Here is a 14417-nt window from a genome sequence, read left to right on the forward strand (position 1 = left end):
TTTTCTTGACAGCCTACGGTTAGTTTTTTCATATGCTTAACTAGTCAAGTTTGTGATAATTAACTGTAGGAAGCAAGAAAATAAAAAAAAATAAGGGGAAAAAAAAACAAAGTAAAATTATATTCAAAATTTTTTATATATTCCTTTTAAAAAAAAACATAAGTATTATAAGAATATGTTGGTTTCACAGAAATGAAGCGCACACATGCACAGCAGCGACGCTATAGCAAGTTGCGCGAGGGGATAATAATGCCAATCACAAGAAGGAACGTTAGTCAGATTGTGTACTTTTTACGGATTGTGTCGCTGTCACTGTCCCGGTAAGTCGTTGCCGATGTCCCTGTGCCGTGACCTCCTCTGTCGTCGGAGTTTCTTCTATGTTTCTATCAGTATTGATGTTGATAGAATGTGATGTATTAAAAGTGATGTATTAAAAATGATAGTAATTAAAGTAGAAATGATGATAGTTTGCGTGTACTATACACTGTGCGGCCAGAGAATGGTGGGTCGAGTAGACAGTGTACTGCTGTCTGCGGTGCGTGTATGATGTGATGTAGTGATGTCTGATGTCAAAGTATGCGGGGTACTGATATGGATTGTAAGTGTGGAATCAATGTTGGTAAATGGGGTCGCTGTGACAGTTTGAGAGTATGTACGTGTTGAAATTGTGTGTTGTACGGTCGACTGGTCTGCGACATATTTGATTTAAGGAGGGTTGAACAGAGGAAGTGTCTGCTAAAATTTGAATATCAAAAAGCAAAAAGCAATATCAAAGTGTATCTGCACCCGAGAAATTATTCAACAAATAAAAAATAAAACAAAATCAACATCTTCAATCATGCACATACTTACACATTGGCGGCATTGTTGCGGTGGTTGCGTCGTCTATTGGGAGGAAAAATCAAAGTACTGAAAGTACTGTTAGACGGTGGCGCCGTTTGAAAGTGGCATATTACATGTATGGTAATTATTGTTGTAGAAAATCCACAGCCGCATCTCATACGTGTACTAATACCTGACGCTTACTCGCACAACTGGTCGTGAGTTACCTACATGGATAATTATGTGGAAATCGTAGTTGTGATCACAATCCACTCTTTACAATTGTTGTGTCTCTTTATCGTCATCTTTTGGGGAAATCCTATAGATTTATCATAGGAGCCTTTGTAGTATAGAAGTTTGTATCTATATGTTTGTATCTATATGTTTGTATCTATCAGTTGACATTAAAACTCCGTTTTCGGTTATACATGTACTACATGTACGTATTTTGATTGCACCAAAATGACTCATTAAATATGTGGGTTGCCACCACATATCAAATGAATAATTCCAATCCAAAGCGATTTTATCACAGTACGCCCAAATAATTGATTGTATAAAGAAAGGGAATTTTTTGGGTTTTTTTCCTTTTGACCTTTGGGTTGACCCCGCAAAGGGGAACAACTTTTGAAAATTGTGGATTGGACTATTATGCTTTAAAGATATTGTAGATTTCTCAAAGTAACGAGAACAAATAAAACTTTGGTATCATAAAATACATGTACTTATCAGGTTTTTACTAACTATTTGGGCATACATGTAGTACGGTTATTGTCCCTCTCGACAGCATTTTCCCTCAATTTCTTCACGGGGGAAAAGTTGCATCATCACACTTGCTTGTGGACCATGTGCATCTCACTTGCTTTGTCCTCATAGTCAGTTAATAAATTTAGGTGTACAGAAAACGGAATGGTTTACAAGAACCTGTTTGAGAAAACTGGTATTGCTTCTGGAATGCACGTCATCATGAAACAGAAGAGTCAATCAATATTTTATCTTCGACTTAAGTGGATTATTTCCATTTGCTCGCAACGAAAGTGAATACAAATTTGAAAAAAAAAATCATACAATATTCAGTCGCGGCAGTTTCATTAATCCAAGTTTTAAAGAACATTTGTCTTATTGTATTTAGCTATAGATTTATTCAAATCATTTGAACGAATTTGGGAAAGTAACATGTATATCTTATCGCTTCTCAGTACACTTAACACGCATAATTTACTTGCTACATTAAACTTTTTTTAGTAAACTTATAACAAATATTGATTAATTATTCAAAATTAGTTTTTAAAAACACCAAACAAACAAAATCCAAGTTGAACGCATGTTTTTTCTAACCGTACAGCTGTGTATATAAATTTCATTTTATTCTTTGCATGTATTATACAATAGATCTAGGGTTTGCAAATCCCGGCAATATTTTCGGAAAGCTATATAGTTCTGTAGCTCAGCAGAATACTACAGTTATCTATGAAGCACATTTTGTTACCTTCATGTTTCATTATTTATCGCAAATATAGCATGGATGTATACGCTACGGCCGATGTAGCATTTCGTTGAGTGATGACAGGTGTGTATTTCGATTGCAAACTGACGCATTTATATAGGCCCGCCTATTTGTAAATGAAAACAAATGTCTAAGATAGCTCATAATAGAGTTGTACTCGCGAGTTAAAAATTATTTGAGAACAAAAGGGGCGATATTTACGTACATGTGTAATAATGTTATCTGTTAGCGACAAAATCCCCAAAACCAAAGAAAAAGTTCTCTTATAGCAGAGATGGGCGCATATAGATTAAAGTCCGAATTGTGCTTCGCTCATCGAATTGCGTTATTCAGTTTATTGTGAACAATTCATCAGAAACTGTTAAGTGAACAAAATTATTATATCTTACATTACCGTTCACAATGTACCATAAATGAATATGGAATATTGCATGAGTTGAACCGATTGTTTTTTCTCACAAAAAGCTAGCGTTTGCTGCAAATTAGAGATACAGGAGCTGACACGCCGAGAAATCCATAAGACGTTTTACAGCATGTCTTTAATCCCTTATTTGCTTACAAAAAAATCTGAACTGAAAATCTTTGAAGCATCGTAAAATGTGGTTTGTTTATTCATGTATACATGTAAAATTGTAAAATGGCGACTTGATTTGCACGTGAATTTTACAATCCGAGGCCGATCGATTAGCGTGTTTGAGAGAAAGTCAGCAGGAAGTAAAGCGTCAACATCAGTAGTAAATATTGTCTGATGAATATTGAGGTGCATGTAATAAAATTAATGTTCCTACAGGCTGAGTGGGTTACAAAATTAGGTAAATCACAGGTCAGACCAAAATTAAACACATTTGTATCGTAAATTTCAAGCTTTTTGTATGTTTAAAAACACATGCACACTTGTAGAAGAAAGTGTGCCATTGATCGGTTTAAGTTCAATAAAATGTAATTTATGTAATATTCATTGTCAGTATATGTTGTGAATTCTTTAGAATAAGCTACAACAACAAAAAAATATTCTGCCTCAACTAAAATTAATGCGTTGAAAATGACTGAATTTATCGATGAAGCATAATTGCTGAAATATAAAATGGCAAACCTGTTTAAAAAAAAAACAAGAAGCGATTATTGTGAGATTATTTAAATATAGGTACAAAATGATTAGCAGCTTTAATGCTTAAAATATCTGATAAGATTAAAATTAGTTCTCATTCTGAAATCGACATATAGATAAAACATTGCGTGTAACACTGCATACCGAACAGAGTTGTCGTTCCTTATCCGCTAGGGTCCCCGTGAGAAATACTCTTCCGGTCAGGACCGTAGCAATAGACCGTGGCTATTTATAGCCACCGTCTAAAAAATTATTTACATTAGCTAATAACATTAAAAATAGATTTTTCCGCTATCCGTTTTTTGGAGTAAAAAAAAATTATTACCAGGGCACAAAGGCCTTCCATTAACGAAACGGCAAGCCATTGCGAAATGTGATGCAATCGGCAATTAATTGTGCTTATTCATTGGATAAAAGTAACAGGGGGCGGAGTTTTCTCACGATCGGTGTTTTCTTATGATCGGTCTAACCTTAGAAATAAATAAATAATTACCTCTGCACCTGTGGTTTTTCTCTGTCGAGTCCAGCATGACTATGTCTTTGATCTGGGTCTCTTTGCATAAATGTACATACTGTACAATAGATCCGCAATTTACCCTTATTCTTAATTGTACGATCGGAACTAAGGTGGTTATATTTCGAATGAAACATTCTACCTCTACGTATGATGCATAAAAGGGACAAACCTCCTCACCAGTGCACGTTGCAAAATTGCCAAAATCAATTTTACACATATCACATCCCGATGCCCCTCCAAATAGTATACAGACAGAGAAAAGAATCACAAAATGCATTTTAAGGAGGTAATAAAATCTTATCTTTTATGTAGCAGTGTTATTAAATAACTGAAATGCACTAATTCTGAACTTTTAATCATGAAATTAAAGTTTACCCTTTCACGTGATATTTTGATCAGTCATTAACACCCGTTAACAGTGCGGGTTAGGGTGATCCCGAACAAATAAAAAGTGATGATAACCAATTTTTTTGGACTCTGTATACAGACAATCACTGTATTGTGTATATCGTCTGACCATTATGACATACATTTGTGTCTATCAAAATTTGCTTATTTGGTCATTCTGTACCTGACGAGGATACTGATTACACAAAAAGTCGCTTTTTCGATAATTTTAAGTTTTATGAATTGTTTTGATTTGAACGACAATTGATTTGATTTGAAATTCCCTTTTAATAATTGTAGGCCAAACCAGTTAGGAGGGTGCGTAAGGGAATTAATGTCACGCGTTCGAACTCGTGATTAACCTAGTGGCCGTGTTTGACGGTTTTAAGTTTGCAAACATGTCATTTTTCAAAAAGTCATTTAGACAATTTCTAAGGAGAAAAGTACCTACCGATCTCCTTCATCCCTTTCTCACGATGAAGTTTTAAGATAGTGATAATATATATCAAATTCCGACAAAATTTGACAGCAGGGGTACCAAATATAATTACCAAAAAAAAAAAATGAACAAAAGAATAAAAAATCAAAGTAACATAAAAAATGAAAGGATGAGTTTCAGAAAAGATAAGAAAGCATAATGGGCCCCTCCATCTTTTTTTCCTAAACCCAAATTGCCTCGAAATTTGATTTATAATATTTTTCTTAATTTCTTTAAAATTATAATGAGCACGAAAATTTTCAAAGCTGTATTAAAACCGAAGAAAACGCTCAATAAAATTGTCTTTGGAATATATTTACTAGGATTCAAACATGGCAATGTAAGTTTTTTTTTTTTTTTTAATTTCAGAAATACAACTAGTATTTATTTCAGAAATACAACTAGTAAATTCTGCACAAGAAAAATAGCGATAAAATTATTTATTTCTCTTAAATATAATTTTAAGTCGCTGTACTTGCGGGGAAGTGCGTCAAGTAATGAGAAATCTCGCGCAAGCGATTAGCGACTTGGATGACCTGCCATGTCCGTGAGTAATTGATAATAGAAAAAAAAATAACACGATTTAATAAAAAAAAAGTTAGCTACAAGTGAGTCAATTTTTTTAAACACACATTACAATGAGAACTTCAGCCAGACAACTGTAAAGTAAAAAAGTAAATTTAGGGATAACTTGAAATATGAAGCAGCTTTGTGTGAAAATATCTTTTGTAATAGAATGTAGAACGAAGTTGTAAATTAGTCTTTTAATTTTTTTTTTTTTGGTTTAAGTATGGAGCAGTGTACCACTCCAATTCTTTCTTCGTAAGTGTCGTTTGTGTTGTTTTTAGAAATAAAACGTACTCTCCAGTGTATATGATTTTAATCTCCGTTCTGTTTACTTAAACCAAATTTTTCTTTATGATTTACACTTAAAAACAATAAAATTGATCATCATTTTCCCCCATATGTAAAGTACTCCAGTAGCATCCAGAAAGAGGACGTACAGCTCCTCACCGGGATGTTCGTCAGGGTTAGTATTTTTTCCCCAACAATTAAAAGTTTCAATTGTTTTATTGTACAGAAATAATAAATTCTACACTCAACTTTCACTCAAAATTAATAGCATTTCATATTCTGTCCGTACATATATAGCACGCCGATGTCAAAGAAGAGGAGGGGAAACCTGTTAGTACATTTTATATTTAATGAAACACAATTTCTTGTAAATGATCTTAGAAATATACGTATATATTTTTTTTCATATATTCTTAAGTTTAGTCCATCCACTCCGTCGGTGCCGATTGGGTCAGTAAATTACTTTTGATTTTATCCTTTTAAATATTAAATTTGTAATTTATACATTCTAGTATGCAGTAAATATAATGTGACCCTAAATTCTCATGTTCATTTAGATTACCCCCCAATGCGCCGATTCGTCCAACGTTAGTATGATTCTTTTTTATTAAATTAAAATATTTTTGTCACTGAGTTATGTTTTTTTTTAAATGTTTGAATGGTTATATATGTAAAAAAATTTTTTTTGCTCGAATGAATACAAATAATCACACAATGTTTCTTTATTTAACAGGAAAAGGATCGAAATCGTCACAATTAGCGACGAGTAAGTTACGTAACAAATTTACATGTTTCATTTGGTTTAATTTTAAATATATATAGATTTTTTTAGTTCCAAATTTTACCTCCTTTTTCCCATAGTTCAACCACGGAGAGTTACTGCCTTCTGGACAGTAGGTATGTATGTCTTTTTTAATCACCATAGAATATCTGTTATATCAAATACTAACTGTATGATATTTATGTCATTTTTAATGGTTTTGGATGTTTACGATATTTATTCATGCTTTTATGTACATAGAAACGTATAACATTATCTAACCAATTTTGCGCATTTTCTTTACACTGTCTTTTAATCATTTTATTTTAGTCTCGAGAGACAACTGCTGTGAGTTATTATTTTATATAAAAACGATTTCATTTAAAAAAAAGAAAAGAAAGAAAGAGAAAATTAATGATAACTTTTTACGTGTATGTAAATTAAGAACTATGAAATACAGTTATTTGTTAACAAATATTTATTCAGTATTTCATTAGATAGTCTATTTTTATTCTTTTTTCTTTCATTTATTTATTAATTCTATATTTATTTTTTATTTGTTTTATATTAATTTTTTTTACATAGGGATGACACTGTATTTGGGTAAGTTTACATTTAAGGTTGAAAATAAGATAGATATAATGGGAATATTATTGTCACGAATTTATATATATATATATATATATATATATATATATATATATATATATATATATATAAATGTTAATGAATTAGATAAAAATTTCTCTAACCTAATGATGAGGTTTGTGTACAATAAATTTCAGATCGCTTGAGGGAAACGCAAGTATGGCCTCGGCCAGCACCTCCACTGCGGCGATGGAGCCCGAGGAGCCCGAGAAATGATTGGAAAATTAAGTCTATGTTGATGATTGAAAATAAAATGAATGCACTGAAATAAAATTAACAAATGAATATTTTGAATGTAATTAAAAAAAAAATTAAATGAAATTTTTTTTTTGGTCATGCATTTAACAGTAATGTCTTTGATTAAATTTCTTACATAAAATTAACAAACAAAAAAATTAAATATAACTTCAAAAAAAAAATCTATTTTTTTTTTGTCATGACTTTAACAGTGTTTTGTTTGAATAAATTTCTAAACCTAAATAAACAAACAAATATTTCAAAGACATAAATGAAAAAAAAAAAACAAATAAATAAATTGTATTTTTTTCCCTATGAATTTAGCAATATTTTGTTTGATTTAATTTCAGATTAACAGAGGTCCCCTTCCCCCCAGACAGGAGGAGAAAATGGACATGTTTTAAAATTAATAAATATTTTTTTAAAAGTGTTTGCATTGTTAGTTGTGTATATTGCAATTGAATTACTTGAAAGAAAGAAAACCTGGTATCTATAGTTCCAGAAATCTGGACACTGAGCAATGGATTGATTGATTTAAAAAAAAAATTCTGCTTTGGTGTGATGACTCATATTTCCAATCACATTGGAAAAAAAATAGTTTTCAATATATTCCAGAAAGTAACATTAAAGTTTGCGTTTAGGAAAAAAGAGGCATTTTTTTTTATATAACTATCTCTTGGACGAAAATGTACAGAAGACAATGTGTACAAAAACCGTTTATCATTGTGTCCAATATTTCCGATGACGCCCTTGGGTACTTCTGATTATTTTTCTTATCAAATATGATGATTGATTTATTTCATTTTTGTTTCCGCAAAAAATAATTATATCAAATATTTACAACTTTATTTAAAAAAAAAGTTTTTTTACTTTAACAAGCATCTATTGAATTATTATATTATTAGTAAAAGACGGGGGGATTTTTTCCATTAGCGTCTTCGGATATTCTAGATCCCATATTTTTTTCATAAACGGTATTCTATGTAATTTCTTCAATAATGTCTTGAGTGAATTGAAATAAATAAAAGTATGATTTATTATTATAACACACTGTTAATGTATTTAAATTATGAACCTGTGAAAATTGTTAAAAGACTGTTTAAGCAGAAAGACAATTTATTAAAGATCTTTGAAATTTCTTCGATTTTTGTAACCATGAAGATTTATTGTATTAAAAACCCATCACTACTTATTTTATAAGAAACTATATTCATTTTTGTTTTTAAAGCAATACAAAACATAATTCATTTACTTTTTTATTCTAAAATTATTTGATATACGACTATTAGTAAAGAAATTAAAATTATTGATATTCTATATTTAAAAGAAAATATATAAAAGAAAATGTCAGCTTGACGCCTTTGTGGTCGTTCCTTTGATTAATATCTTTTTGTAACTTTGAAAAAATAGGTATTTTAAATAATACATTTTTTTTTACATATGGAAAAATCGTTATTGATATTTTTTATAAAAAAAATTAGGAGGGTATTGCAAAATCGGGATGAAACAAAGAAAAGAAAGATTGAACCGACTACGTAACTAATAAAGGTATAACGCTAAAAAAATACTAACCGTTGTAAATGTCAGTTCGACCCTCGGAATCTCTCAGGAAACTGGTGCCTGAAGTCGACAAAAAGGTTGGTGACGAATAAAAGAGATGGAGTTTGGCAAGAATTCCTAAGAAACCAGAATCAAATGGAGTTTTGCCAAGTTCAATTTCAAAGTCAAACGACTTAAATATTAAATTGTGAAAAAATATACCTTGAGTGTGCTCAGATTATTTGTGTTCACTGACATTAATATGTAATTATGTTTAGTAAAAAATTGTTTCAAATTGTATGTTTTTAAACAATATTTTAAAAAACTTCTTAAAACTGTTCTTGTCATAATTGATGGGTTTGCAAATAAATTTACATTAATGATGTCAGGAAAACGCCAGAACAGGCGCCATTATAGAACTGGAAATTCGTCGCCTCAAACTGGAGGCAACATTCTCCGATCGATCTTAAATATTTACAAGTTGAATAAAATGTTTCATTCACAACTAATTAATAAAACGAGGACTTTACTGCTCACTAATATCGCTTTTATGGTTTCCTTCATCCCATTCAAACAGAAACATTTATTCAAACAGACTGTTGAATACATTTTACGGAACTGATGACATTTGTTATAAGTTGGTGCATTTTAGACATCTCGCGAGAAATAGGTAAACAACACTGTTGTTTTATGTGTGTGTTTGTCACATTATATATATATATGAATCTAGAATGCCGCTTCCAGTTCGAGGCGGCGAATTTACAGTTATCGCAGTAGCGCTGGTTCTTCCGTTTTTCTTGCACAAAAAATATCAAAATTGTTTTAAAAAAGCCAGAAAAACTTCAGATATTTCAATGTAGACCACCAGAAGAATGGATTTCCACCAGTCTAGCAAACCCGACACGCAGAAACGCGACGGGATGAATGTAGAAAGCAGACAAGGGGGACAAATCGCTGTACTGCTGGATACAAGACTTCAGATAAATGAATGAGGGACAAAACGGAAATCAACTACTTCTTTGTCATTATTGTCTCCAAACGGTGTTTTTAAAATATAAAAAAACATAGTATTTTCTGGGGGGTTTTCACCTTAATTGTGCTTATGTGTTGAAAAATTTAATTCAGAACTAATGACGATGAAACATTAGTGGTGTTTAATAAATTGCATTTATGTTATACATCATCAAAACTTCTCTACTAGGCAATCGTACTATTAATCGTTTGTCAATATGATTTTAGCATACTCGCTTTTTGATGTACAAAACAAACTTTCCCGTAAGACAGTTATCCCAACGTAAGTATATCGGAAGTTCAACCCTTAGATATTTTTTTGTTCAAAATGCGTTTTTTCAATTTATAAAGAAATATGAATTTTTTTTCGGTTACGAATTGTGAACGCCCTTATAAATATACACCCTGGGATTCATTGTTAAACAAACATGCCCACCAAGTGATTTCGAGACTTTAAAAAATGATTTTATGAATGAATAACGAATTCAAATACGTTTATAGATAACAATCAGAATACAGGTGTCACGTTTCATTCACCTGTGAGAGAGGCGCTAGAAGGATTACTCCACCTTAAATGAAACCTTCTAACATTATATAAGCATTCAGGGATACTTTTTTAAAACTTACTGATCAATATACATCATAAACAATAGAGAAAACAAAACATACACAATGAATTCATAATACCTAAAAATAATTCGGAAATAAAAACGTTGCCAGAAAAGTTCGAAAAGTAGTTAAAACATCCACAAATTGTTAATTCTATCCTAATTAGGTCGCTTGTATTTTTTTCCACTATGATGAAAAATTATCAATTTTTAGCTCATAAATTTAAGACGGATAGTGTTTAAAATGTCAAATTACTTATATGATTCTAGGTCGTATGTGTTTGATTCATTTTGATAAACGTGAATAATGTTCTAAGGTATAAATTAACATTTTGCGAAGGTCTGCAGATTTGTTAACCCGTACATAATATCATTTTTTCTCCGTTTTGAACGAAGGTCTCAAACCAATACAATTCCAAAGGTTCACTACAAATCATGGTAGAGACAAATTAAATCCCTATATTCCCGTTCGATTTTAAAGATTTCCTGCCAGCAACAGTGACTGTATGTTTTATAAGATAAAAAAAACAACAACATGTTAAACAGTAAAATACATGCTTGATTTGGCCTCGTGTAGCAATGCTAATGAAATATTTTTTTTTTTTTTTTTTTTTTACTCTCAAGAAACATAATAAATAAATTCAATACAGTTTTTTAAATATTCTTTCACGCGTGCTCACTCTCTCACACTCAATCTAATTGGTAGAGGCTGCTTAAATTAAAAAAAATAACGAAAGAATTAACCCCCCCCCCCCAAAAAAAAAAACAAAAAACAAAAAACAAAAACATAACTAGATGCAATCTCGTTGCGAGCAACGAGAGGTCTTCCGTTTGAATGGACCTTAAAAAGGCTGTCGAGATAGTTTCTTTTATTTCTCAACACCTTCTAAAATTCTAGTAAGCCTCTCTAAAGATTTCAACAGACATATCTTAATTCTACAACAGGGCGCTATTACTGTGATTTATGATAAAATTCAAACGGAAATTAGTAAAATCCACAATTTTAGAGATAATATTTTCAATCGAAACAAAATTAAGGGGGAAAAAAAGAGTCGGCACTCGGAGATTGAACCTGGGTCGTCCGGACAAAAGTGTTACACTCTAACGTGGATATATTTTAGAACAAAAATACATATTCTCCATTCATTATAGGGTCTGTATGGTAACATGACTGAAAAAATATTTTAAAACAAGAAAAGGTGAAAAAAAAAATGAATTTTGTTTCTTTCAATGACGACCGGAAGTTACGATGGACTTTCGGAGTGTGAAGGGCACTGCGGATAAAGAGTAATAATCATCAGTGAAATTTTTAACTTTCTAATTGAAATTTGAAAAAAATCGTGATCAAACAAAAACATGAACTCTTTGATAAATGTATCTCGGGACCGGAAGTGAGGATCAAAATATTTAAATAGACATACTGTGGTTTCATCAATATTCGTTGAATACCAATTTTCGTGGATTTCGTTGTTAAGTTTATCCATGAAAATAAATGTTCACTGAAGTGCAATTTCTACTAACAGTTTGTATTGATAGTGTCATTGGCCACGAATTTACGTATCCTTGAAACTGTGATTTTCACTTTAACCACAAAAATTGATACCCTTGAATATTAATGAAACCACAGTACATGTATATTTATACTGGACAAAAAGCGCTATCATTGTGATTAATAATTTTCATAAAATTAAAACAGAAAATCGATCGTTTCAAAGATAAAATCGTAAATCGCTGAAAATTTGAAAGTTCCATCTTTGGCACTTTTAAATACACATCGGGTGCAACCGGTCAACAGGGCATTCTTACTCATCCTAGGTACTTGATATTGATTTTTATAATGATGTATATAATGATTAACATTAAGTACATAGAGAAGAATGCACCAGGTCGCTATAAACTACATTTGTATTGTGTGTGTGTGTGTGAGAGAGAGAGAGAGAGAGAGAGAGAGAGAGAGAGAGAGAGAGAATGATTAATTAATCATGTATGTAGTTCTTTGTAAATAATTATAAACTTAAGATTTTTAATAATTATAACCCCCATGGACCCTGCCGTAATGAATTTTTTTTTATTAAAAGTGAAAATTCAGTCATTTTGTTTTAACATTGTATTTCGCCGATCGGTATTTGCATCTGTTTAATCCCCCACAGGTGGTCACTTTTCACACCTTGTCCCAGTCACTCGGTCCTGTGTATATTTTCGTGTTTAACTTCGGAGGTTTTTCTTAATCTAAGACAGACAAAAGACTTGTATATGTAGACATACACAAAAAGGAAAAAGTACACCACCTATAATAAAAATGATTTTTTAGTGTTGACTTCCGATTAGTAAGAAGACAATCATTAAACAATTCATTTTTTCAAATCATTTCAATCTATACTCATTATGCCGAAACTATAAATGAATACATAATTTTTGGACACCTAATGTACATTTATCCACTAGCCACATTACATACATAGGTCTTTCAGAAAGTTTGGTTGTTCAAGTCGTTACCGTTTTTGAGATCTCGGCAAAATAAGGTTTTTTTGTCTCGGGATAGGAAACGGACAAACGGAAGTGCTCAATGAAAATTAAATTTAATATTGATTGTATACTTGCCTATCGTACATGATTGTTTATAGAGCTAACTGAAATTATCAAAGGAAAACAGTTAAACTGATAAACAGCTTATAATTTGTTTGAACTCTTCCGGTGTGTACCGGAAGCGATGGTCGACAAAATGAAACCGTTTAAACACATGTTCAATCAAATGTCTATCATCCATGTAAGTTTCGTGTCTTGATCACTTACAGTTTCTAAGATATCTAGGGTACAAAAATTTGCTTTTATAAAGCTACCCGAGATAATTGAGATATCTCACCGGAAGTAGAGTGTTGTTGTTTATTTAACATCGGATAGATGACATATGTAAATATTTATATATATTTCAATTCTATGTAAAGAATATTTAATGCTTAAAAAATTATTTTTGAAGAGCTTCCGGTGACGACCGGAAGTTACGACGAACAAAACAAAATAGTTTAAACACGGTCTATCATACTATAAAGTCTGGATGTTCAAGTCTCTATCGTTTTAGAGATCTCGATGCGACAAGCTTTTTGTTGCGGGACAGGAAATGGACGACTGAAAATGAACTTTGACAAAATGTAAAGAAAAGCCTGGAGATATTATCATTATCTATCATCCCTGAAAATTTAAAGAAAAACTATCCAGTCATATCTGAGAAATCTTGTGGATTTCACCATGCATCGGACACCCTTGGATTTTTATCTTTCAAAGTCCAGATATAAATAAAACTTGTTTCAAAAGTTCCAAATTTTACTCTTGCTTAATTATTCGAGAAAATTTAGCGAAATTCTTCAAAAGGTATGAAATAAAGGAAATAAATAAAGTGTTTATATAGCTATTTCACCATGGATCGGACAATACTATAAGCATCGCACAGTTATACATTGGAGATTAAAAATGAGAAAATTTTCTGGTTTTAATGTGAAAATACAGAGGTTTGGAAAATTAAATTTATTCAATTGGTATTTAGATTTGTTTTAATGTAAATCCTTGAATCTACAGTCAGGAATTAGACTAGTGCTTCTGTTTACATGAATATGAACCATAGAGGTAATTTATCGTGCCAGCACCTACTGGAACTCTAGATTAAAAAGGCAGTATCTAAAAAACTCGAATTTTGAGTGGTCCGAGGAAAATGCTTTGCATTAATCATTTTTTTTTTAAATTTTATTTTATTATAGAACTGTCCGATGCATGGTTAATTTCTGTTCGATCCATGGTGAAATGAATATATGAAGCAAAATTGACCTTAACATTAATTGTTATTTATTTATTTTAATCAAATTGTTTTAAAACTAATTCACAATCAAATGCACAACATTCAAATAATGATTTTGTGTCAAATCTTCGTAACTTAATTTTCACTGAT

At 31.2% G+C, this 14417-nt stretch overlaps 1 protein-coding gene across 1 annotated transcript; it reads left to right on the top strand.

Annotated features, from left to right (window-relative positions):
• Positions 1-5569: 5569 nt before the first annotated feature.
• On the top strand, positions 5570-7306 carry LOC117685136 (uncharacterized). The gene is made up of 7 exons (XM_066079870.1): positions 5570-6124; positions 6232-6261; positions 6408-6440; positions 6536-6571; positions 6765-6782; positions 7020-7037; positions 7220-7306. The coding sequence occupies exons 1-7, from the start codon at positions 5979-5981 to the stop codon at positions 7296-7298; spliced, it is 360 nt and encodes a 119-aa protein (XP_065935942.1). The 5' UTR covers positions 5570-5978; the 3' UTR covers positions 7299-7306.
• The last annotated feature ends 7111 nt before the right edge of the window (positions 7307-14417 follow it).

Source organism: Magallana gigas, chromosome 1, assembly GCF_963853765.1.
Source record: "Magallana gigas chromosome 1, xbMagGiga1.1, whole genome shotgun sequence".
NCBI lineage: Eukaryota > Metazoa > Mollusca > Bivalvia > Ostreida > Ostreidae > Magallana > Magallana gigas.

What these genes read in the sequence shown, in the direction of transcription:
- LOC117685136 (XM_066079870.1), top strand. Translation starts at nt 5,979, where the DNA reads ATGTCAAAGAAGAGGAGGGGAAACCTGTTAGTACATTTTATATTTAAT. An exon ending in AATGCGCCGATTCGTCCAAC is followed by an intron (nt 6,262 to 6,407) that starts GTTAGTATGATT and finishes TTTATTTAACAG; the next exon opens with GAAAAGGATCGAAATCGTCA. An exon ending in ATCGTCACAATTAGCGACGA is followed by an intron (nt 6,441 to 6,535) that starts GTAAGTTACGTA and finishes TTTTTCCCATAG; the next exon opens with TTCAACCACGGAGAGTTACT.